General features: G+C 54.2%; 3 protein-coding genes and 1 pseudogene across 3 annotated transcripts in view; 3 read left to right on the forward strand and 1 right to left on the reverse strand.

Moving 5' to 3' along the window:
• Positions 1-23,695, forward strand: part of LOC132085606 (zinc finger protein 436-like) — a 91,921-nt pseudogene extending 68,226 nt beyond the window's left edge.
• On the forward strand, positions 1-24,106 carry LOC132085595 (zinc finger protein 135-like). The gene is made up of 3 exons (XM_059491061.1): positions 1-24; positions 159-229; positions 22,734-24,106. Exons 1-3 carry the CDS (start codon positions 18-20, stop codon positions 23,685-23,687), a joined length of 1,032 nt encoding a protein of 343 aa, XP_059347044.1. The 5' UTR covers positions 1-17; the 3' UTR covers positions 23,688-24,106.
• Positions 1-25,414, forward strand: part of LOC132085581 (zinc finger protein 239-like) — a 204,979-nt gene that overhangs the window by 68,240 nt on the left and 111,325 nt on the right. The gene's annotated exons all lie outside the window — the stretch shown is intronic.
• LOC132085509 (uncharacterized) lies at positions 3,000-11,022 on the reverse strand. Its single transcript, XM_059490986.1, has 11 exons — positions 10,953-11,022; positions 10,683-10,773; positions 8,705-9,873; positions 8,417-8,480; positions 7,537-7,585; positions 6,430-6,539; positions 5,554-5,671; positions 5,061-5,160; positions 4,613-4,809; positions 3,566-3,703; positions 3,000-3,121 (listed from the first exon to the last, which is right to left on the reverse strand). Exons 1-11 carry the CDS (start codon positions 11,020-11,022, stop codon positions 3,032-3,034), a joined length of 2,196 nt encoding a protein of 731 aa, XP_059346969.1. The 3' UTR covers positions 3,000-3,031.

Raw genomic sequence — 25,414 nt, forward strand, 5'->3', positions numbered from 1 at the left:
AAACTCAGAGCAGGATAATGAGAAGTAAGTGAAGACCCTTAAACCCAGCTTTCCCCCACGCCTCCCTCCTCCCAGCTGCACCTCCTACCCCGGCAGTGCCGCAGACAGGGAATGGGGCCGGGCTCAGTTCATGCTCCGGGGCTTCTCCCTCTGCTCAGGGACAGGAGTCGTTCCCCTGCTGCACCCTGGGTTCTCTCCCACCGGAAACTTCTCCAGGAACTTCTCCAAGGTGAGTCCATCCCATGGGGCACAGCCCCCTCCAAGTGCTGCAGCGTGGGTCACTGTGCCCCGGGGTCAGTCCTGCCAGGACAGGCTGCTCCAGCGGGGCCCTCTGGCCGCGGGGTCACAGCCTCCTCTCAGGCATCGCCGTGCTCAGCGTGGCTGCTCCGGGGGCTGCAGGGGGATCTCTGTATCCCCACGGATCTGCAGGGGGATGTCTGCATCCCCATGGATCTGCAGGGGGATCTCTGCATCCCCATGGATCTGCAGGGGGATCTCTGCAGCCCCATGGATCTGCAGGGGGATCTCTGCAGCCCCACGGATCTCTGCATCCGACACCGCCGTCCTTGGAGGTGCCAGGAATAGGTTGAGCTCTGCCTGAAGCTCTTCTCACATTCCCCACACCCTTCCCAGCACAGGAAGGGTTTTTCCTCCTCACAGCTCCCCAGGCTGACAAGGAGAGGAAGAGACATGGAGAAGGGAAAAGGAAAAGGCAGAAGGAGAGGAAGGAACAAGAGCGAACAAGGGAGGAAAGAGATGAGAAATGAACGTGGATGTAGGACAGAATGAGGAGAAGAAGGAGGGCGGACAAGAAGCAGATGGGATTTGCCTCCATGCCAGAGGGAAGGGGAAGGAGATCCCCCCAGTCCATCCCTGGCAGGATGGCGTTGGCAGTGAGGCTGTCCTGCAGCGATGCTGGGCTGGGAGATGGAGCAGCAGAGAGGGGAAAGGGGCAGTGATTCCTCCTGCCCTGCCTGGCTGTCCCAGCCTGGAGCGTCCTGGCGCTGCCGAGGCCCTTGGAGCGTCCGGCACTCCGGAGCCCGAAGCTCACGGCTGCTTTATGAAGCTGACAAAGTCGGCAGGATGGGTCTGGGTATGATCTGCAGCAAACTGGGTTTATTGGTACAGGAACAGGGCACAGAGCTGAACAGGGCCCAGGGACAAAGACAGGGTGCAAGCTGAGGGCACAGGGGGTTTTTATATGGGGTAGTGAGGGTGGAGCTGAGGGCCAGGGTCCAATGGATATGGGGGAAAATGGGGCAAAGGAGGAGTTAAGGGTCGGGTCAGCTAATAGGGAAACAGGGTTAGAGGAATGCAGTAAACTAGGGCCAATGGAGGGACAGAGAGAGGAGAATATTCTAGGGACTAACCAGAGATGGGTAACATGGGTTGAACTAGGGTAATTAGGCCAACAGGCCAATGGGGTAACATAACTTTACATAAATCAGCATGTGTCTGCAAAGATCTGTGGGAGAAGCAAGCTTCTCCCATAACCTTGAAATCTATTCTTCTTATTGGGGACCAGTCCTCCACGGGTGGGAGATTAAACTCTAATGGTAGGCCCATGGGCCTCCACACCAATGCATTTTCCTTTTCTTTGCAGTCTTTTTCTTCTCCATCCAGACAAACTTTATGATTGACAGATCCTGCCTTGGGAGAACAGCAAGGGGTGAGGACCTTGGGTGTTGTGAGAAAGGAGCCTCACGCTTTAGAATTTTTAGAATTTTAATAAGGGATAACTAGAGACACATGAATAACAGCACTGATGCTTGGCGATGGCCTGAGGCACACCTGTTAACCACAGCAACTCTTCTTATCTCCTTTTCCCCCTACATTGGTCAAATACATATTCATAATCATTATAGTAATTCAAACATTTCTTTTAACTTGTTTACATGTTCCAGGAATTCTTTAGGTTGGTTTGATCCCCAACTCGCCTTTTTAGAGTACATGCAGGAATCGTGGATTGCTGTTTTGAGGGTTGTGTGTCACTCCCTCACAAGGGCCCCTGTTCTGTGGTTTCAGCAGGTGACAGTTATTGACAGTGGAAGGGTCAGTGGCAGGGCTCCTCATCACATCCCTTCCTTAAATGTTATCTGACCATGCAGACGCTTTTTGCTATTTCCACGAGTCCTGTAAATGAACATTAGCTATTTCACAAATATCTCTGAGTTATTATTGTCAGTTAGTTACAAAAATAAAAGCATTAGTTATTATTACAGAACTACAGCTACTTCTGCAAAAATTAACATTATAACGGACAACATCTGGCATCCACTTTAATATTTTGCAAAAGCCAAAACTATAATGTATGTTTTTCACACTGTTCACAAACTAAAATATCATCCATAAATGATGGTCTGAGGATATGAGCTACACAGGGGCCAGGGCGTTGGCCACAAAAACCTGACAAATTATACTGCAGCAAAAGCAGTTAAAAGTGATTACAAACTGTACTGCATCAAAATCGTTGTGATTAAGAATAATTTGCAGAAGTCAATACATAATAGCAAAAGCCAACACTACCCAGTTAATTATAACAATCCCAGGGCAGGTTTTTCCCTTGCATGGAGCACTTGGGCCTTCCCCAGGCCCCTTCTGCCCTCGTGCAGAGCCGGTGGCATTTTCCAGCACACCCAGTTTGTAACCCAGAGCCGGCTGCAGCCCAGAAGGCTCCAAGCGCCTCCTTCCAGGCTGACTCTGCAGGGGCCGAGGCTGCTCTGGGCTCTGCCAGGGCTCTGCTGGGGCTCAGCTCTGGGCCAGGCTGGGCCCGCTCTCCCCTCACATTGCTCCGGGCAGCTGAGGCACAGCGGGAGAAGGAAGGGACATGGCAAGGCAGTTGAGGGTTAAGAGAGTTTTTATTTAAAAAACTACCATAACAAACAGGCTGTCATAAGAACCATAACAAACAGGCTGTCCTAACTACCCTAACCAACTAGCAGTGCTAACTACCATAACCAACTAACAGTGCTAACTACAATAACTACCTAGTTGACCTAACTACTGTAACAAGAAGCTGCCCTCAAGTGCTTCATCTCCTCTGCTGCTCCCTCAGTTGCTTTGCTGCAGTGATCAGAGGTGTCAGGCTGGAGAGAGGCTTGGCTGATGATAAAAATGGGTGCTGCCCAAAGGATAAAAAGGAAAGAAATGAACTGTTACTTTCCAGACTCAAGTTCCTCACAGGCTCTGTTGCAACAGGACAAAGGGAAATGGTTTGAAACTCAGGAGAGGGAAGCAGGCTCAGAATAGATCTAAGGAAGAGCTTTTTAACCAGCAGAGTGGGGAAACACTGACAGAAGGTGCCCAGAGATGTGGGAGGTGCCTCCTCCCTGGAAACATCCAAGCTCAGGTCAGGCAGGGCTCTGGGTCCCCTGAGCTGCTTGAAGCTGCTCGCTGTGGGGCACCAGGCCCAGGTGAGCTCCAAAGGAGCCTGCCAAGCCACAGCAGGCGAGGATTCTGCTTGCTCTGCGTGTGGAACGCAGCCAGACTGGACACTGTCGGAGGGGGCCCCACAAGAAAACCCCTCCCTGGCGCTGCTGCTTCCCCTGCAGCCCCTGGCCCTCACCTGCAGCAGCTCCTGGGCAGCCCAGCGCCGCTCCTCATCTGTCTCCAGGCTGCACTCGAGGAAGTCCCGCAGCAGAGCCGACAGGCGCCGGGGCTCCTGCAGCTGCGGGGTCCCGTTCTGCCGGATCAGAGCGCGAGCCTGCAGGGAAAGCAAACTCAGCGCTCTGCCAGCTCCCTTCACACCCACACGGGCTCACATCCACCCCGGGGCCTCAGCCCCAGCTCCAGGGGCACTTTCCTCCCTGCCAGAGATGCTGCTCAGAGCTCATTTTGCTATGCCAGCCAAAAAACCCAAACCCTGGGGCTGCCACAGCCACTGCAACATCCAAATGATCTCGCCTTGAGAGCCAGTTTCACTGGCTGACTTTGTTCGTTGGAACCTCCATCAGAAATAGCACGTTTTGCTTCTCCAAATGTGGACATCAGCTTTACAGGCCATTTTCCAGAGTCAGTGTGGTCTGCCTGTGTTATTTCAGAGGATTCTTACATCAAGTGCATCTCTGCAGTGCCACTGACACTCAAGTAGATGCATTCCTGATGCTCCGTCCCAAAAACTGCCAGGCAAGACACAGGAGGTTTGTGTTGCTGAAAGCTCAGGATTGGTGACAAAGAGAAAGTAGCTTGGACTTGGAAAGAAATATGTTAGACTCTAAAGGGGATGTTAAGCAATCATCTTCAGGTTTTAGACAACTTTCCCAGTGAGACGAATCAGGGGGGTGATCATCTTGCAAAACCTCTTTTAGAAACTCCTTCAGAAAACTTGTTGGGATTTGTGGGTAGGATTTGGGGATGGTTTGGTGTTTTCTTGCAACATTAGAGCTACTGCATTCGTTCACATTTTCAGGTCATCCTCACAGCCAGAAGAGCTGCGACAACATAAATCCCAAAGCAGATTTTTGCTGGAGACTGCAGAATAATCATCTGTGTTAAGGATGGAGTCCTCTGGGAATTCCCTTCCCCATGTGTAGAAACCTCCAGCTGCTGCTCCCAGTGCAGGGTCCCCCTGTGCTCACAGGCCTCTGCAGCCACTGCAGAATTTGCCTCTTACCATGGCCGCTGATTCCTTGAAGTAAGGAGGTTCTCCTTCCACCATCTCGATGGTCACAATGCCAAAGGCCCAGATGTCCACCTTGGGGCCATAAGGAGATCTGGTCACAACTTCTGGGGCCATCCAGTGAGCAGTGCCCACCATGGAGCTGCACTGGTCCTGCTCAGGGCTGAGCTGAGCGCAGAGGCCAAAATCAGCTGAGGACAGAAACAAACCCTGTCAAAGGCAGCTGGAATGAGGAAACCAAGCACAAAGAAGGGCCATAGGCAGAGCAAAGGCACTGCTGGCACCCTGCTCCTCTCCTGAGCTCTCTGCAGGGGCAGCCGCTCTCAGCTGGCACCCGGGGCCGGGCAGTGCCCCCAGCAGCCCTTGTGGGGCTCTGGCCCTCCCTGGGAAGCAGCCCCACACCCGCAGCCTGGGAGCGCCGTGCCTGGCCAGGAACACCCACCCAGCCTGACAGAGCCGTCCATGCCCAGGAGGATGTTGGAGCTCTTCAGATCCCTGTGGATCACCCGCTTGGAATGGAGGAAATCCAGGCCCTGCAGACACTGAGAGAGAACAAGAAACATGAGGGCAAAAACCGATGGCCAGAATATATCACACAAGAAAGGACAGTTCAGAATTCTGCCAGCAGCAGCTTTGCTGTGACAGGCCAGGAGTGCAGTGCACACCAGCTCCAGGCAAACTGTTCAAGGCAAAGCTGAGAACAGCAAATCAAATCCAAACCAGACAGAGAGTACCACAACAGCAAGAGAGAGAACAAGAACAGAGTAGAAGTGCAGTGATGCTGGCAGGCCGTTCACTGCAGAGGCTCTTTCTTCTCCAGCTCACAAAAACAACACAGAAACAAAGCCCTGAGCATGGAGCCACTCCTGCTCTCACGCCCTGTTTGGAAGGACCATCGTGTCCCAGCCATGGGAGTGACAAGCAGGATCCCTCACCTCCCGACTGACAGCTGCCATCTCTCCTTCAGCCATGCGTATCTGTCTGACAACGTCCTGCAAAGTTCCTCCATCCATGTATTGCATCACCAGCCAGAGATCTCCATCAACAAGGAAGCTGGAAGAGGAAAGCAATGGCATGGAAATGAAAGTGCAGAGCTCAATTCCCCCCATGGAAAAGCCTGGAGTGGAGTTTTGTTTCCAGGTCACTTTCAATGAGGACAGAATCAGATGGAGAGACATTCCTGCCAGGCTGCACAGCCCTTGGAATCTGCACAGTCTAAAGGAGAAGGAGACACCTGTGAGAAAGGAGAGGCCTGAGATGGCAAGCAGGTGAAAAATGCAGTTTAGCAACAGCCCAGATCAACGTGGAACCACAACCCTTGGCCCCAGCTGGTTCAGCTCCTGAACTCATCAGTTCCACCATTCCCTGCAGAACAAGGCAACACAACTGCCAGAGTTATCCAGGGGAGGAGGCCGTGCAGCACTTGGGACAAAAGCAGTCAGAAAACCTTTCAGAAAGTCCCTTCAGAAACAGGCAAGGCCAGTGAAAACTGGGCAAATGAGGCATTTCTGGAAACAAGAACCTGGTCTTCCTGGCATCTGTAGCAATGGAAAAGGGCTGGGAAGAAGAAGCCAAGGGAAATAGTTTCTGCTGTGGTTCATCAGCACTTGTTAGAAGACACAGCAAACGGGGAGGAACTTGAAGGGAAAACCAAAGCAAAGCAACAAAAGCACATGGAGGGACTGAACTGCCAGGCTGTTGTTTTGGGAAGATGTGGCTGTGTCAGGCATTTTCATAACAGGCTACAGACTCCGGATGCCAGGAAAGGTTAATGCAGGGCCTGGGCATGGGATAAGAGCTGAAGCACTCACCTGTCCAGAAATTTGACAATGTTGGGGTTCTTCTTGTCCTTCAGGAGCAGGATCTCATTCACAGCTCGTTCCCTGTTCTGCCCTCTGAGACTCATTTTCTTGATGGCCACCTGAAGGGACATTGCAGCCTTTAACTCCAAAGCAAACACGGAGCGAGACTTTGTGGAGCAACGGAGCCGGGCTGGGCCCAACTGCCTTGGGATGGGACACCAGAGCTCAGCAAGGGCCATTCCCACAGCCCATTGCTCTGCCAGCTGGGGGCTGCTTACAGAACACATGGCCAGAGACATTTGGCCTTGCAAGCTCTGCAGAAATGGTCCCTCAGCTGTCAGCCTCAAAGCTCTAACAACATTCTCTGCACCTACAGTCTTCTCAAATGGCCTCAACACTCTCATTATTATTATTATTATTCAAACAGATGTTGCAAGCAGGAGGTAATTCTGGTTCTGTGAAAACAGAGCAAAATAGCCAGAAACCCTTTAGCAATTCTATGGGATTTGGTCATGATTTCAGATCCAACAGCTCTGTTTGGGATTGCACAACAAAGCAAACACACACATCCATTGCTCAGGTGATCCCTGTCACAGGCTGTCACTGACACCAGACCCAAACACAACTGCAGGATTTAGGAGAGAGCTTTGCTTTGACATCCATCTTCTCATTTCTCTCCCTCTCCTTCTGTGAACAGCTGAAGTAGGACTAAAACCCCAAACTGAGCCCAAGCAGGATCTCTCCCTAATTAGGGCTTGAGGTTCCCTTTGAAGATAAAAGGCAGGATGGAAAAACTGCTAAATAATGTTCCTGTCTGAGGCTGGGATGAAGATAAACTGGACCTCAGTCTCCAGCAGCTGATGCATTCACACTTTTAGATATGAAGACCAAGCCAGGGCGTCCTTCACTGACAGACACCGCTGCCCTCCTTGCATTCCTTTGGCACTTGAGAAGGACCAAGTCTGTCCCAGCTGTGCTCTGCAGGCTGACACTGCTCTGCCTTCAGAGCAGCCTGGGCAGGAAAGCTCTGCTGGCCCCCAGAGCTGCAGCCACAGCTCCCAGCAGAGGGGAAAGCCCTGCAGAGCTGCCGGCCGTGCTGGGCGTGTTGGCACTGACCTCTCCTCCAGTGGCCCTGTCGAGTCCTTTGTAAACGGTTCCGAAAGCCCTGGACACAAAGGAGGAGAGAAGAAAGAAGCAGCGCTTTAGGCCCTGGCAGTGAAAGCCAGCTCAGGAAAGAGATCTCTGCTGCCTGCAGCGTTCACAAACACCTGGGTGCATCGACCCTTCCAACAGCAGCACAGCAGCCACCAGCCCTCTGCCATGCAAGGTGTGCAAGAGGAAACTGAGACCCAACACAAAGGAACTGGGCTGGAGCAAATCCCAAATGTTCACCCTGAATTGCTTTAGCTCAAAACCTGAGGTGAGAAATGGGTGTCTAAAGAAGTGGAAAAGAATGCATTTCATCCTTTTCCATTTCCTGCCTAAGACCTGCAGGATCCACAAGGGCCCTGCCATCAGGCAGGTGATGCATTTTACCCCAGAGTGCATCAGCTCTGTGTCTGTTACTGAATGTATGGGGTCTGCTACCTGTGCTAGAATAGAGCACTTATTAGTTCATCTCTGGTTTCTGTTTCTAAACCATTAGGTTGATAATCCTGACCAGTGGATATTTTTTGAAGCAAAATATTTGAAAGAAATATTCTTGAGAACTGTTTTCTGACAGTCACCAGATGGTGAGTTGCTCTTTTAGGCAATCCAGTTCCAGGGACAGAAGATCTTCCAGGTCCTGCTCCTTGCTGCAGGCAGGACACTGCCAGCCTCAGGGGCCTTTGATGGCACCTTCTGACCACAGTTATCAATTCTGATCAGGACTGAGAGACAGCAGGATGGTAGCCCAGTGTCTGAAGGTGCTTTGGGCTCCCCTGACCTCTCACTTGATCCTGCACCAGCACAACCCCCAGCCCTGCCTGTGCAGAAGCAGCTGCCGTGCACTTACCCTTGGCCAATCTGCTCCACCTCCAGGTATTTCTGGCCAGGCTCCGCCTCGCTCACGGTGTTCCCTGAAAGAAAAAACGTGGAAGACGCTCCCTCCCAGAGTGAGAGCCCGCCTTGCAGCAGAGCCAGAACCAGCCCCACTCCCTGGGGCCGTGAGCCCCTTGGTGTCAGCTGGGGAAGGACAATAAATGGCTCTGTGACATTCAGCTGCAGAACAACCCTGGGTGCAGCTGATGCCCAGACACACACACAGCACCTGCTCGGGCACCCAGGAACAGAGCAGACGTACTCAGCTGCATGAGGCACCACTCCCCTCTCCCCTCTGGCTGCAGGGCTGTGCTGCTGTCAGAATGTTCAGCCCAGGATCCCGCAGCGGAGGGAGCTTCATTGTCCTCTTCCCAAGCAGAGGGAGGTTCTCCAGCCTCTTCCCAAAATGCTGCAGCTTCTCCATCCTCTTCCCAAAATGCTGCAGCTTCTCCATCATCTTTCCAAGCCAGGGGATCTTTGCTGTCCACTTCCCATGCTGGGAGATGTTCACTCTCCTCTTCCCAAGACAAAGGATGTCCTCCATCCTGTGGGAGGAGGATGGGCGATGGGAGATGTCCTCCATCCTCATCCCACTCCGGGAGATGTCCTCCATCCTCATCCCACACTGCGCGTTGTCTGTTGTCCTCGTTCCACTCCGGGATATGTCCTCCATCCTCATTCCACACCAGGAGATGTCCTCCATCCTCATCCCACACTGCGCGTTGTCTGTTGTCCTCGTTCCACTCCGGGAGATGTCCTCCATCCTCATCCCACTCCGGAAGATGTCCTTCATCCTCATCCCACACTGGGAGATGTCCTCCATCCTCATTCCACACCGGGACATGTCCTCCATCCTCATCCCACTCCGGAAGATGTCCTCCATCCTCATTCCACACCGGGACATGTCCTCCATCCTCATCCCACTCCGGAAGATGTCCTCCATCCTCATTCCACACTGGGAGATGTCCTCCATCCTCATCCCACACTGCGAATTGTCCGTTGTCCTCCTCCCACTCTATGGGAGCTTGGCCATTCTGGTCCCACTCCAGGGCACATCCACCATCCTTGTCCCACACCGGGAGATGCCCCCTGTCCTTGTCCCACCCCGCGGGAGCCTCGCCGTTGCATTCCCACACCGCGGGATGTTCGCCCTCGTCTCCCAGAGCAGCGGGAAGTTCACTGTCATCTCCCGGCACTGAGGGAAGTTCACCATCGTCCCCCAGAGCAGCGGGAAGCTCACTGCTGTCTTCCTCCTCTTTGGCCTCCTCTTTGGAAGCAGAGGGAGCCCCAGGAGGTGCTGGTGCTGCTTTTGTGCCCTGTGGACAGACGGCAGCATGAGGGACGGGAAGTTCTGTCTCAGTTATCACCTTATTTCTCCTCAGCTGCACATCCAGCTGCACTAAGCAGAAAATCGGTTCGGAGATGTTCCAACTAACAATTGACTAAAGTCGGCATTGCCACTTATTGTTGGGAATTCAATATTCCACCATGGCTAAAGCCAGCAAGCAATTCTCTGCCTGCAAAACCAGACCTGCAGTTCTTCAAAAGCTCTTCAGCAGAAAAGGAGAAAACTGATGGGAATTCCTTTGCTGCTGCTGCTGCTTCAGACACTGACAGGAACTTTCCTTCAGCCTCCCAGGCTGGCACTGGGCTGCCACATGCTGAGCTCACAACTTGCTGCACAATTCCAAACACCAAAGGTTCCTTTCCCACTCACCGAAGGAGGAGCTGCTCGGAATGTAGACATGAGGTGCCCTGAAACGGGAGAGGGAACATGAACCAGATGATGTTAGGAGAAAAACTGCCTGTGGTGGGAAATGCCACAGAGCAAGGCAACCCCGAGAAAGCATTTTGATTTCACAGCATCCCTCCAGGAGCCACAGTCCCTTCCCACAGCAAGCAAGAGAGCAGCACAAAATACTGGGCTGGGTCAGTTCTTGGCTGGAGCAGCAAAGGGAGGGAGTTCCAGGCTCTGCTGGCACAGACTCTCTGCTTGAGGGAACACATCCCCCCAGGGCTCATTGCCGATGCTGTGCACGCCCTGCTGGCTGCAGACACCCCTTTTTCCAGCTGCAGCTGCTGGCAGGAGCTCTTCCAAAGCAATGGTGTCTTCATGGCAATTTGGTTCCAAAGTCAACACAGCTCCAGAGGAAGAACAGAAAGCACACAGCAAGCCCAAAGCCACAGATGCTGCAGGAAAGGAAAACCTCGACTTACGTGCCAAGTGGGTTAAAAAATACCCCGAATAAGCCACAGAGTACAGAGTGCAAACTGCAGCAGCCACGTGCTGGAGCATTTTGGCTGCACTACACACGTCTGCAGCCTGCAGCCCTGCAAGCACAGAAGGACACCCGTCAGGGCTGGGCTGGCTGCTGAGAATGCCTCGGGCAGGAGGATCCTCCGGCAGCGACCCCAGAGCCACTCTGGGCACTGAGGCCTCCGTGTCCCACAGCAACGGGAACACCACGGGGACGTGGCGCTGTTCCTGTGACATCCCAGCAGCAGCTCACGCAGAAACCGCCTGGAAGGTTCTCCTGTGTCACAAAGGAGCACAAAGAACCCTCCCAGGGCACAGCCCATGGCCCAAAGGGTGCAAGAGGAACTCGGAAAATGCAGCAAACAAGGACACCCTATAGCCCAGTCTGAACACTGAGGAGGAACAAGGACGGCACCAAACCAAAGGAAACGTTACCTTTAGTCACTGGTACTTCTGACTAAAAGCAGCAAGCCTTGTTCCATCTGGGATCTTTGTTCTGGTTCTAAATGCAAGCAAGGTTCTCCACTCTAAATACACAGAAGGCAAGAACTGGGGAGGAGGTGGGGTTAGGAAGAAGGAGGAGGAGGAGGAGGGAGAGAGGAAAAGGAGGAGCAGGAAAAGGAAGAGGAAGAGCAGGAGCAGGAACAGGAGGAACAGGAGGTTCCAGTGCCCCCTGTGGCCGCAGCCGCGGGACCATCGCCCCCAGCTCGTCCTGAAGGTGAGCGGGGAGGGGGAGCCCGTCTCAAATCTATTGGGGGTCCCTGTGAAGGTTTTTTATTGGGATGTGTTTGGAGCTCACAGATTGTGGAATTGACCCCAACTATCATCTGGTGTCCCTGGGAGGTTTTTTCTCTGTGTGTGTAGGTTTGGATCTTGCCGGAGCCCAAAGCTGAGCCCCTTGGGGGATCTTTGGGGGCCCACGTGGCCATTGCCCAGTATGGGCAGGGGAGGACATTGGTCCTGGGGACCCCCGGGAGAGCAGAGGAGGGGAACCCCTGGGAGCCTCAGATTGGGGAGAGCAGAGAGGGGAGATCCCAGAGCTGGGGGACCCCAGCAGACTGGAACGGTAGGGCCTGGAGAGGAGGGATCCCTGGGATCCCTGGAATCTCAAAGCAGAGCATCAGGGCAGAAGGCCCCCATGGACCCCCAAAAGCCCCTGGATCATCCCTAAGCTGGACGCTGGAAAAGGGGGAACCCCTGAAACCGTTGGGCTGAATCTTGATATTGTGGAGATTTTCATGGACACAAGACTGCTGAGTTCCAGAGATGGACCTGGCCAGGAGGAGCCGCTACTCCAAGGCACTCCCACCTTGGTTTCCCCCAAACCAGGGTTTGTCATTCTCAAGCTGTGGCTAAATGGAAGAGGTGGAAAAGCCCCAGAGATCCTGCACGTGGAGGGGCTGCAAACCCAGCCCAGGGAGCTGTGGGGAGGAAAGAGCCCTCCTGAGTCAGGAAGGCGGCCGGAGATCCAGCCAGAGCTCAGAGCTGGTGGAGAAGCCTCATGGCAGGGAGGAAAGCTTATGTTTCCTTCTTGCTGGTTGGTGGAGACATTGCTGTGATCTTGTTGATGACATCAGTCGGAATCTGACGCCATCCATTTTGCACTTTACTCCAGGAACTGGATCTTTTGGGCAGGTCCCTTGATTTTGCTCTTCTTGATGGTGAAGCTGGCTTCCAGCAGAATCTGGATGATCCTCTCTCCTTTCTCAAACACTTCCATTGCTGTGTTCCCCCACACAATGATGTCATTGATGTATGACAAATGCCCTGGAGCCTCACCCCTTTCTAGTGCAGTCTGGATCAGTCCATGGCAGTTGGTGGGGCTGTGCTTCCACCCCTGGGGCAGTCGGTTCCAGGTGTACTGCATGCCCCTCCAGGTGCAAGCAAACTGAGGCCTACATTCTGCTGCCAGAGGAATGGAGAAAAATGCATTGACAATGCCAATGGTGGCATACCATTTCACTGCCTTGGACTCCAGCTCGTACTGGAGTTCCAGCATGTCTGGCACAGCAGCGCTCAGTGGTGGAGTCACTTCATTCAAGCCACGATAGTCCACAGTCAATCTCCATTCTCTGTGAGACTTGCGCACAGGCCAGATGGGGCTGTTGAAGGGTCAGTGGGTTTTGCTGAGCACCCCTTGGCTCTCCAGCTCATGGATAATTTTGTGGATAGGGATCACGGCATCCCAATTCGTCCAGTACTGCCGGCGGTGCACCGTCAAGGTGGCAATTGGCACTCGTTGCTCTTCCACCCTCAGAAGTCTTACTGCAGATGGATTTGTGATAGTCCAGGCAAAATGTTCAATTGCTTAATGTTCTCTGTCTCTACAGCAGCTATGCCAAAAGCTCACTTGAGTGTTTCTGGGTCTTTGTAAAGCCATTCGGGAGGAAGTCTATGCCCAGAATACACGGGGCCTCTGGGCCGGTCACAATAGGATGTTTCTGCCACTCCTTCCCAGTCATGCTCACCTCAGCTCCCAATGGGGTCAATTGCTGTGATCCCCCTGTCACCCTGGCAATGGAAACAGGTTCTGCCCCCACATATCCCAATGGTATCAGGGTACACTGCACACCAGTATCAACTAAGGCATCATATTTTTGTGGATTTGATTTGCCAGGCCATCAGATCCACACTGTCTAAAAGATCCAGTTTGCCCGTGCCTCTTCCTGGCTAGAGGCAGGGCCCCTCTAGTCCATGTTATTTCTTTCCTGGGCATACATGGTAGAGGTTCCTTCAAGGGGATCTGACAGATCATACTCAGCAGCTCGGTCATGGGAGGTTGAGGCTACCTTCACTTTACTGGAGTTCCCTCGATTAGTGTTTCCCTCCTTGAACTGACACACCCGTGCTGCTAGGACCGAAGTGGGTTTTCCATCCCACCTTCCCATGTCTTCCCCATGGTCATGCAGGGAGAACCACAGGTCAGCCCCTGCGGGGTACCCTCTCTGTCTAGCTGGGGAACATTGGGCTCTGACTTTGGGGCCTGTGACTTGCACTGGTGCCATATGGGAACTGTTGCTCCTCACTGTGATGGTGTTCACAGGGGTCCCAGAATGAGGGAAGAGACGAGAATGTTGACTCCATGTTTCAGAAGGTTTGATTTATTATTTTATGATATATATTATGTTAAAACTATACTAAAAGAATAGAAGAAAGGATTTCATCAGAAGGCCAGCTAAGAATAGAAAAAGAATGAGTAACAGACCAAGACAGTCCAGACAGATGGACTGTGATTGGCCATTAATTAGAAACAACAACATGAGACCAATCACAGATCCACCTGGTAATTCCACAGCAGCAGATAATTATCGTTTACATTTTGTTCCTAAGGTCTCTCGGCTTCTCAGGAGGAAAAAATCCTAAGGAAAGGATTTTTCATAAAATATGTCTGTGACACCTTACCTCCTCCCTCATCTCCTCTTTGAGATTTTTAATCACAGCAGAGACATGAGCCAGCAATGGCCCAGCATTGGGCCATTGATCATACTGTCATAATTTCTAAGCTTGTTGGCAACAGAGCCCACTGTCTCTCGGTTGGTGTCAGCATTAATCATTGCAATGAAGGTGGTGTATTGAGATGGCCCCAGATTTACCAGACTCCACAACATTTGCGCTGTGCACCTGACCTTGTTGGGGTCATTATCATGCTGTCCATCCCTCCCAAAGAGTCCCTCCAATACTGCCACATCTCTCAGCTGTTGGATGCCTTCCTCAAGGGTCTTCCAGCATATTCTATGGTGGTGCTCCTGCATGCTCTCCCTGGGGACAAACCTCTCTCTGGCACTCATTAAAAGCCGCTCCTAGAAGGAAAGGGACCCTGGCTCCCTTACAAAAATCTGATTCATACCTGAGTCCTGGGTCAAGGGTCCCAAATTCCTTGCCTCACCACCATCTAGTACAGGACACCTGTACTTATAAGGTCCCAAACCCAAAGTAGCCAGGTTGTATAAGTCTCACATCCCCATCATACAATGTCTTTGTGCAGATTTTGGAGATTTTCGTACGTCAGGGACTCGGTGACGATCTCAACCTCTGGATCTCCTGAGGGTTGTGAGGGCTTTCCCTTATCTGGGTGCTCTGCTTTCATCTTAGATCTCCTTGTTTCTACAGGGGCAACTGCTGCTGGCTGTGACTGCCTTTGCAGTTCAGCAGGAACCCAGACAGTTGTAACATCTGTGGGTTCCATTGCTGCATTATTAGACTCTCCCTCTTTGAGGCACTGGGAGGGCTTCTCATGAGCTTGAGAAATGTGCTCCTTCAGCATCTGTTTTATCTCGCGTATCTCTCCCTCACCAGAACCCCCATCCAATCTGGGTAGTTTATAGCTGAGGTGGGCTGTGGGGCAGGGTCAGGCTCTGGGGCAGCATCTGTTGTCTTTGGGGTAGGTGTCAGGGTGGTGCGGGATCCCCGAAAAAGGGGGGCAGGGGGCTCCCAGAAATCTGACTGGGCTGTAGGGGAGTCCCAGTCCCAGATAACGGGGTTTAGGGGAATCCCAGTCCCGGAAATGGAGATTCAGGGGTGTCCCAGTGCCCAGGAATGGGGGTTCAGGGGGGTTCCCGTGCCGAGATTCAGGATTCAATGGGATCCTGAGCCCCAGGAATGGGAGATCATATGGGTCCCGGTGCCAGATAAGGGGGTGCAAGGGGTCCCGCTGCCATGAAAGGTTCACAGGGTCCCTGTGCCCAGGAACAGGGACTCAGGGGGTCCTAGTGCTAGGGAAGGTGATAGAGGGGGATCACAGGACCCAAAATGGGTCCGACAATGGAGGTTAGGGGGTTCCCAGTGCCCGGAAATGGAAGTTCGGAGGGGTCCCTGTTGGGATTTTAGCTGACTAGAGATTGGAAAAGTACGAGGCCGTGGCTAATTCCAAGTCCTGCACCTGCAAGACAGCGTGTCCTTGGGCCTAGCTGTAGTATGATAACAAATAGTGAAAGAGACATGAGAAAAAGAGAGATGTAACCCCTGAGGAATGGGGAAGAGCTGATGTTGTGGTGTGGCCAATGGACGGTGTAAATTACAGAATATTCATGAGTTTATTACTTGCTGTATAAGTGTCTGATGCTCTCTTCAATAAAACGGAACTTGCGGATGACTCATATTGAGTCCGAGTTTTCCGAGCACCCGACAAATGGCTCATCCCCGGCAAACGGCTCATTCTGCAACAGGTCCCCGGTGCCCGGGAATTGCGGTTCAGGGGGGTCCCGGTTTCGGGGGGTCCCACTCACCTTTGGTCGCGCCCCCTGGGTTCCCCAGGAGCCCCCAGAGCACCCCCAGCCCCAGCGCTGGAGCCATCGCAGCCGTCCCCGATCGCGGCTGTGGCGCAGCTGGAGAGACGCGAAAGCGAAAGTGCCCGAGGAGCGCGGGGGGAGGGGAAAAGGGGGAGGGGAAAAGGGCGAATTCCAGGGAATTCACCTGGATCCCCTCCTGGCCCCCTCTGGATCCCTCGGGATCCGTCTGGGACCCTCCAGGGCCGCGCCCTGCGGGACCCCCGGGCCGGGCTGTGCTGAACTCCCGGCCCGGCGCTCAAACTCTGCCCGGACCCCGCTGGGCTCGGCCCAAAGCCGGGCAAGCACCGCGAGCAGCGGGGCCAATTTTTTCTGCGGGTGCGGGTCCCACCCCCGGCGGAGCAGGGCTGGGCGCTGGGACCCGACCCCTGATTCCCAATCTCCTTCTCTCTCCCTCTGCTGCTGATTCCCAATCTCCTTCTCTCTCTCCCTCTTCTGGTCTCTCCCTTTCCTTTGGGGGATCACAAATCCCAGAGCGGCCGCAGAGCCCCGTGCCCAGGCTGGGTTTCCCAGCAAAGGGAGGCTGGGGCTGAGGTGCCCCGGGCTGGCCGGGAATGGGGCCCCGGGGGTCCCCGGGATCACGGAAACGGGGGATCCAGGGCCGGGAGAGGAGGATACCCGGGAAAGGGGGTGCAGGGGGTGTTGGTGCAGGATAAGGGGGTGCAGTGGGGTGTTGGTGCAGGATAAAGGGGTACAGGGGGGTCCCAGTGCCCGGGAATTGGGTGGGGGGGCAGGATCTGTGAAATGGCAGCAACTGCTGGGGAGGGACTGGGATGGACTGGGACAGACTGGGAAAAGAACCCACTGGAAGCAGAACTGAGGCACCAGGGATCATACTGGGATATACTGGGACCACACTGAGGGCGACTGGGAGCAACTCAGAGCATGCAGGGGACAATTGAGATATACTGGGAGGGACTGGGAATGCTTTGGATAATCCTGGGATTGACTGCAATCATACTGGGAGTGATCAGATCTGTAGTAGGGGTGAAGAGGAGAAACTGGAATAATGCAGGGACCAACTGGGATCGTACTGGGAGCAGCTGGCCCATGCTGGGGTCATATTTGGATCATACTGGGACTGATGGGGTCACACTTGGAGTGACTGGCATAGTACTCGGAGTAACTGGGATCACACTGGAGGTGACTGGGGCCACAGAGAGCTTTCACTGAGAATGAAAGGAACCATACAGGGCATGACTGGGAGCTACTGGGAGCATGCTGGGGGCAACTGGGATCCTACCAGGAGTAATTTGGAACATACTGGGAGTGACCGGGATCATCCACGGGGTGACCGGGACCCCACCGGTGAGGCGGCGGCGGAGCTCGGAGGCGGCCGCAGCGCAGGTGGGAGCCGCGCTGGGTTGTGCGGGGGCTCGGGGCTGGCTGCGGGCCTCGGGGACTGCAGGGGGCTCAGGCGGGTTCGTTGTGCCGTGTCCGGCCCGTGTTGCCGCTGGCCTGAGGGCGCTGCTGGAGCGGCTGCCCGCGGTCTCCTTGCGGCCGCTGCCTCGGCAGGAGCCGCTGCCGGAGCAGCGCTGGCTCGGCCCGGTTGCTGTGGCTGGGACAGAGGGGCCTGCCCCGTGCCCGGAGGCTGCGCTGGGGCTGCCTCCGAGCTCCGCCGCCGCCTCACCGGGCACCGGCCACTGCGACCGCTCCCGGGCCCGCACGGACACTCCGGTAATGGGGGCTCTGCCGAGCCAAGGCCGCCCTCAGGGCGGCACCAGGGGCCGTGCTTGGCCCCGCTCCCACCAATCAGCGCGCGAGCTCGAGGAGTGACGGCAGAATCAGCCAATCGTAGCGAGGGGCGGGCTCTGCACACGGCACGGCCCCGCCTCCCTTTCCCCGCACTCCGGCATTTCCCGGCAGCCGCGGCTGAGGAGCGGCCCTGGCGCTGGGCCCGGCCCGGGCAGGAGGCCAAGGAGCCGCTGCTGCTGCCCCGAACCGCCGGGAGCTCGGCGTGACCGGGACCTGAGGGCGCTGGGAGCTGGGGTGAGTGCGGGACGGAGCCGGGACCCGCCTGCAGCCTCGGCAGGAGCCCAGGCCGGAGCAGGGGATGCTGCAGAGAGGCCAAAACCTCTCTGTCACTTCCCTCCTGTCCCTGGTCAGGAAACAGAGCACGTAAGGAAAGGCTCGGGGGTCTGGGTAAGCGTGGGGACAGTTCAATCACTGGTGACGGGCACAACGCACTTGTCAGGAGAGTTAATCCACAAACCTCAGAGGTTTGTGTCCAAAAAGGAGACAGAGGAATCCTTTTACTTTATTCGAATAAAGAGAGATGCCATGGGGCATTCCCCGTCTCTCCAATTTTTGGAGGACGCAGCCTCTCTTTTAATCCCAGTTTCCCGGCCGCATTTTCCTTCTCTCTTTCCCCATTGGCTGAGGTACTTGAGAGGTTCAAATTTCCCCTACTCCCGATACTTAAGATTTCGCTCTGATGTACAACCTCCCTTTTAATTTTTAATTCTTATGGAATTTAGGGTTTTCCCTCATTGTTTCTTTCATCTTTCAGCGTTCAGTTTCATTTATCAGCAAACCTAAAGTTTGTTTGTAAAAGCAAATATCTTTTCCCATTCATCAATCAGTGGAATCTTTTCCATTGTTTCTTTTATCTCTCAGTGCTGGTTTGATCTGCCAGCAGACCCACAGCCTGTTTGTAAGAACAAAATCCATCATTCCTCTCACATTTCACTTGGGGAAATTAATTGAATTTATTATCAAACATAGCGGGGCAAGAGAATGAGAACTGAAATAATTCCTACGAAAATATCCTCCCCCCACTTCTCTCTCCCTCCCGGGCTTAACTCTGTCCCGCATTCCCTCCCTTCTCCCCAGCCAGAGGCGCAGGGGATGGGGGTCACAGCCCGGTCCTGTCACAGCCTCCCCTCAGGGACAGGAATCCTCGTCCTGCTCCAGCCTGGGGTCCCTCCCACGGGACACATCCCTCGGGAACGGGCTGCTCCAGCGGGGATCGCCCCGGGCTCACGGTGCCGCCAGGAGCCGCTTCCATGGCTCTGCAGGGGCTTCCCAGGGGCTCGGGGCCCCTCTCGGGCATCCCCTGCCCGCGGTCTCCTTGCGGCCGCTGCCTCGGCAGGAGCCGCTGCCGGAGCAGCGCTGGCTCGGCCCGGTTGCTGTGGCTGGGACAGAGGGGGCTGCCCCGTGCCCGGGGCTGTGCGGGGAAATTGCTGTGGCCGGAGGTTTCTGTGCCCAGAGGAGACAGAGGAGTCCTGTAAAAGTGACTTTATTGCTGAGCAGAGGGAGAGGCCGTGGCGTATTTGCCGTGCGGTCTCTGCCACTATTGTAGTTCGCAGCCTCCTTTTTGTCCTCATTTTCCCGGCCTCATCTCCCTCTCCCTTTGCCCACTGGCTGAGTTACTTGGAAGGTTCAGACCTCCCGATCCGGTAACTGCATGTCCTCGTTAATGTGCATCCCCATTTTTGTATAACAGCCGATATTCACTGCTCTGTTCAGTCTTTGTTCTTCTGGAAGTTCAGGAATTCAGCAGGACTTTGAGGAGCTTTCAGTGTCAATTTCTAACATTTTCTAAAGCTGATGGCTTCTCCCATTACTTCCTTATCTACAAGTCCCTGACCCTATCTCCAAGCAGATTCACTCGTTGACTGTTTTTTCTTCCTGGGTCCTCTTTGGATTTGGGATTATTCTCAGTGCCCTCATTCTCTGTCCTTCTGTAGCCATTTCTGGATTAAGAGGTCTGGCTGCCATCTGCATCCCCTCACTCAGCTGCTGAATGAGCTGCACTCTCAAGGTGTGGAGCATGGTAAAAAGATGAGAGTTGCTGTAGCACATGAGAGGAGAAACAGCATTTGTTTAACCCATGGTCTGCCAGGGAGCCATGAAACCATGTCCCATTCCCATTGTTTCCATGTTTGGGCCAGAACATGAGCTGCTTTCTTGTTTCCTTTGTTTTCTGTTTCACCACTTTTCCTTTGTCATCTATTTGCCAACAGCAGTTTGAATTATTAAATTTTTCACAAACTCCTCCTTTTTCTGCTAACAGATGATCTGATCCCATCCCATGGTGAAATGTTGTGTTCCTCATTTCAGTGGATTGGTCAGCAGGAAGGTCAGGTGCTGGAGCTGTCTGGTTGGTTATTATTTTGAGGACAACTTGTAATCTAATGATGCATGGAAATGAGAAATGGGTTCTGTGGCTTCTGATATAAATTGATTTGGGTTCCCAGGCGCTGGTCCATGGTGTTGTGGGATTTCTTCTGGTGGCCTATCAGCTTTTCAGAATTCCTTTTGTCACCCCGTTAGGTGCCATGGTGTCAGTAGAAGATATTGAAGCCTTCCTGCTCAGGGCATTTCAGTGCCAGGCTCTCACGAGTACCCACAGCTTCGCAGGTTGAGCTGAGCATGGGGCGGTGACCTGCGCTGTGTCTGATTCCCCTTCCTTCCCTCCCCTGGAACAGGGTGTTGCTTTTAGAAACCACTTGTCCTGGTTGCTTCAGAGTACTTTGGACAGACTCCATATCTAATTTTCCCTCTTTCCCTGGGGCTGCCCACACTTCTGGGCTCACTTCAGCATAGGCCTGGCCAGACATTTGACACAGAGGTACAACAGAACTGGCCTCTGTATCACCTTTTATAATATTAATTTGCATTCTGTGTTTAGTGATCAAATCCCTTCGCAATAAATCATGATAGCAATTAGGAGCAAATAAAAACTCAGGCATTTCACACCCATCTCCCACATCTGCTAATAGTGGTTGAATAAAACTGCTGCTCTTTCCCACTTTCCCTGAATAATCCAAGACATTTTTGGCATTATTCGCCCCTTGGGTCTGAGATTCAGAGTGCATTGAGAGGCCCCAGTGTCCATCAGGAGAGGCCTCCTCTCAATGCAGACCCTGCCTGAATGTTCTCAAGGGTTCCAGTGTGGAGGATCCCTGGTGTGATGGGAGCTGTGACAGCCCTGGCAATCCATGTCCATCAAGGGGTGGACTTGCTGGTCCTGAGGGTGCTGCTGTCTGTGCTTGCAGTGTCCTTGTGCCCTGCAGCTGGAGCCCTGGTTCCTTGCCAGGGGCTGTTTGGGTGGGCTCTCCCCTGCCGAGGAGGGCAATGCCTCTGCCAGGTGCTTGTGGCCGAGCCGTGCCCTGGGTGCTGGGGCCCCCTTGTGCCCTGGGGTTGATCCCTCAGGGGCTGTAGGAACTGTGCCATGGCCTTTGCCTTCAGCTTGGCCTTTTGCTGCTCCCTTCTTGCACTCACCTGCTGTGCCTTTGTGCCCAAGTGCTGCAGGGCCTCCTTGTGCCCCTCCTGCAGCCCCCTCAGTGCCTGTGGCTGCTCATCCTCTGACAGCTGCTGAGCTTTCTGCAGAATCATTTGTTTTTCAGCGACCCAAAGAATATCTTGATCCATCCCTAATAATCTGCCTTTCCCAGATGTTCCTTGCTCCTCCTCCGGGTTCTCAGGGTGCCCTCCCCAGCCCGTATCCCAGAGCCGCTCCCTGTCCTGCCGCAGTGTCCGAAGGCGCCCCCGGCGGGCAGGGCCGGCAGCTCCACGGGGCCGGGCAGCGGCCGGGGCGTCCCGCAGCCTCCTGGGGGCCGGGGGCCGCTGCCGGCCCTGCCCGGGGCTGGTGGGGTCAGGCAGCGCCCGGCGCTGAGCCCCGGCTGCCCCACAGCCTCGGCCCGGCCCCGCAGCTCCCCACAGGCCCCCAGCCCGTGCTCCCGGTGCCGCAGCTCTGCGCCCGGTGCTGCCGCTGCCCCTCACAGAGAAACCCCCTGAAACCCTGACCTCCTTGATTTCCTGTCCTGGACACCAGGGATACAAATGATCAGCTGGCAAAGGTTGAGGATAAGACCCTGCTGAAAAACATCCCAATCCTCAGTATTTTTCTGTTCCACCTCTTTTCTTTTTCTTACCACATAGATTCCTCTTGCTGCTTCCTGCTTTAGCCATATTGCTGCACACTCCCCTTCACCCAGTCTCTTCCCAGCACACCAACACATCCATGCCCTATTGTCCAAATGCGAGGGGAATTTGGGGAGGTGGGACTGGGGCAGCGCCAAGGCCGGGCCTCCCCGCGCTGTCCCGGCGGGAGCGGCTGCAGTGGGGACCGAGTGCGGGCGGGAGCGGCCGAGAGCCCAGCGCTGCCCCACCCCGACCTGCCCCAGCTCCATCCCTGCCCCTGCCGTGGGATGCTGTGGGTTTGGGGGGAAGAGGGAGCCGGCAGTGGGTGCTGGGCCTGGGGCAGGAGGAGAAGGGAAGGAGAAGCAGGGTTGAGGAACAAACTGGTCAAACGCTGCACGTGGGATGAGATGGTGGGATTGTGCAGGAGAAGGAGGAATAGCAGGAGGAAGAGGAGTGTGAAGAAGTGTGGAGACACAGGAGGAAGAGCAGAAAGAGGTGGCACCACAAGGTTCCACCTCTCCCTGTATCTGCACCCTCTACCCCCAGCTCCCGGAGTGTTTCCCCCTCACATGTAGCAGGTATCCAGGGAGGAGGATCCATGATTTTCATGGGGGCTGAATCTTGGTGTTTCTGAGCTTTATTTGGCTAATATGTTGGTGTTACGGTTTTTTTGTGGGTTCTGAATCTTTGTATTTTGGAGGTGGTTTTGGCTGAATCTTGATGTTGGCGGAGTTTTTTATCTATGTCTTGAAGATTGCAGGATTTTTGTGCTGAATCATGTTGTTTTGGCGGTTCTTACAGAGACAAGGTTCCCAATGACTCGGGCATAGAGGAACCACCAGCCCAAGGCACTCTTATCTTGTTTTTTTTCCCCAAACCAGGATTTTTCATTCCCAGGGCATGTGTGGATGGAGGACAAGGAAAAGCCCTGGAGATTTCACACGAGGAGGGGCTGCAAACCCAGCCCAGGGAGCTGCGGGGAGGAAAGAGCCCCCCTGAGCCAAGAAGGCGGCCAGAGATCCAGCCAGAGCTCAGAGCTGGTGGAGAAGCCTCATGGCAGGGAGAAGCCTCATGGCAGGGAGAAGCCCCACAAGTGCTTGGAATGTGGGAAGGGCTTCAGGTGGAACTCCAACCTGATCCAGCACCAGAAGATCCACACTGGGGAAAAGCCCTACGAGTGTGGGGAATGTGGGAAGTGTTTCAGCCGGAGCTCAACCCTGATTCGGCACCAGGAGAGCCACACTGGGGAACGGCCCTTTGAGTGTGGGGACTGTGGGAAAAGCTTCAGAGACTGCTCTGACCTGATCCGGCACCAGAGGATCCACACTGGGGAACGGCCCTACGAGTGTGGGGAGTGTGGGAAGAGTTTCAGCCAGAGCTCCCAACTGATTCGGCACCAGATGATCCACACTGGCGAGAAGCCCTACGAGTGTGGGAAATGTGGGAAGAGCTTCAGGCAGTGCTCTGGCCTGATGAGGCACCAGGTGATCCACACTGGGGAACGGCCCTACACCTGCTTGGAATGTGGGAAGAGCTTTGGGTGGAGCTCTACCCTGAGAACACACCAGCACATCCACACCGGGGAGAGGCCCTATCAGTGTCCTGAGTGTGGGAAGAAGTTTCACGTCAGCTCCGATCTCGTCAAACATGAGCAGATTCACATGGAGGAGAGGCCCTTCCGCTGCCCCGACTGCGAGAAGGGCTTCAAGCGCAACTCCACCCTCACCACCCACCGGCGCATCCACACCGGGGAGAGGCCCTATGATTGTGGGGAGTGTGGGAAGAGCTTCTCCAGGAGCTCAGCCTTGACCCAACACCAACGGAGGCACCACTAAGGGAAGCCTGTGAGTGCCCCGAGTGTGGGAAGAGCTTTGTGCGCTGCTCCAGCTCCATCCCCCATTGGTGGATGCATGTTGGATGATCCCTAGTGACCGTTGTTGGGCAGATCCGTGGTGACCCCTTATGGGGAATAAAATAGAGAGTGCAGAGGAACTGATAAAGGGGCCTGTTATCTTAGGTCTGATCAAGCAGAAACCATGGGAAAGACAGACACAGATAAAGGCTCCCTGGGCAGCAAGCGACCAAGCAACATGTGAGATTTTGATAAGATAATGTTACCAGGTGACATGATGTCATGAAGAATGTGTAACCAATGGGAAATTGTTACCAAAAATAGAGCCCCATATAACTACCATGCAAGTGAAACCCTATATAAACCCCTGGTATACTCAATAAAATTGGCTTCTGATCTAAACTCAGATGTCCCCATCTCTCCATTGTCAATAACCCCTGTTCTGGGTGATCCCCATTGGGTGGGGGGAAGGTGTTGGAGAGATTTCTTTCCCTTCTCCTTGTGCTGCTGTGATTTGCTTGGTAATAAATTCACTCCCTGTGCCCAGGCTGCGTCTGTTGTCCCCGTGCTGGTGCTCTGGGCGGGATCTCTCCCTTTCCTTCTCTCATCTTCTGTGCCACTCCTCAGCCAATCAGAGAATGTGATGAACGGGAATCAGCCAATCAGAGAGAGCAGAGCTGATGACTCACTTGCCGAACAGACCCGCAGCACCCAGTGTTCCCCACCTGGCCCCCACCCTCCCTGCCCAGTCACAGCCCCCTGCGGGGTCCCCCCAGGTCCCTCCCCAGTGCCCCCCATAAACTGGACTGTGTTTACCTGGGAAGATTTACTGGGAACACTGGGAGCAGCCAGGTAGGGGCAGAGTGACAGTGGGGCTTGGGGGACACACGACCCACCCCCAAAATCAGCACGGGGATGGAGCAGGAGGTCCTGGCCAGGCCCGAGGCCACGGGGATCTGTTTTCCCTTCTCTAAATTTTCAGTGTGAGGTGCCCTGATAAACCAAACTGTGGTAGACAGGGACAGGCGATCGGAAGATCTCGCAATGTAACGGGAAGGCAGGACCCTCTGTTCCCCTTAGATAAGAAATTAACATAGGAATCTAGCCTCCCTAAACCAAATACCAGTAACTTTGCATCCCCTACCCAGTAACTTTCCACTCCTTACTAACCATAGATGGTAAAGACAGACCCCACTCTGACGTAGAGACCCCTTAGACTATAAAAACCCAAGAGATGAGATAATAAAGGCCTTTGGACCATCCACCACATTGGTGTCTGCGTGCGTCCTTGGCCCGAGCGACCCTGGAGAGTGGGTTGCCGTGCCGTTTCCTCAGAACCAGGTCGCCTTGCCTTATACCAGAAGGCAACACCAAACACCATTTGTTTTTTCTGATTTCTCCTCCAGGGTTTTTACAGGTCCATATTGTCTACTGTAATTAATCTAATCTACTGCAACCTCACTCCATGTCCAAACTTTACAGCTACTGGCAGGTGAATTAGATTGAGAAGCTGGGGGCTGTGAGGGGATGGAGTACGGAGTGAAGCCAGAATCAGTAGATCCAGTTTGGTCGGTGGGGTTACCAAGGAATCTACCTAGTCTCTCTATGGGACCCAAGGCCATGATGGTTTTCTATAAAGTAATTGCTGTACATTTAGGTGTTCTGGAAGCCCTCGAATTAAAGAAGTAATAATTTCAGGTTTTACAGGTA

Source organism: Ammospiza nelsoni, chromosome 31 (genome assembly GCF_027579445.1).
Source record: "Ammospiza nelsoni isolate bAmmNel1 chromosome 31, bAmmNel1.pri, whole genome shotgun sequence".
Lineage (NCBI taxonomy): Eukaryota > Metazoa > Chordata > Aves > Passeriformes > Passerellidae > Ammospiza > Ammospiza nelsoni.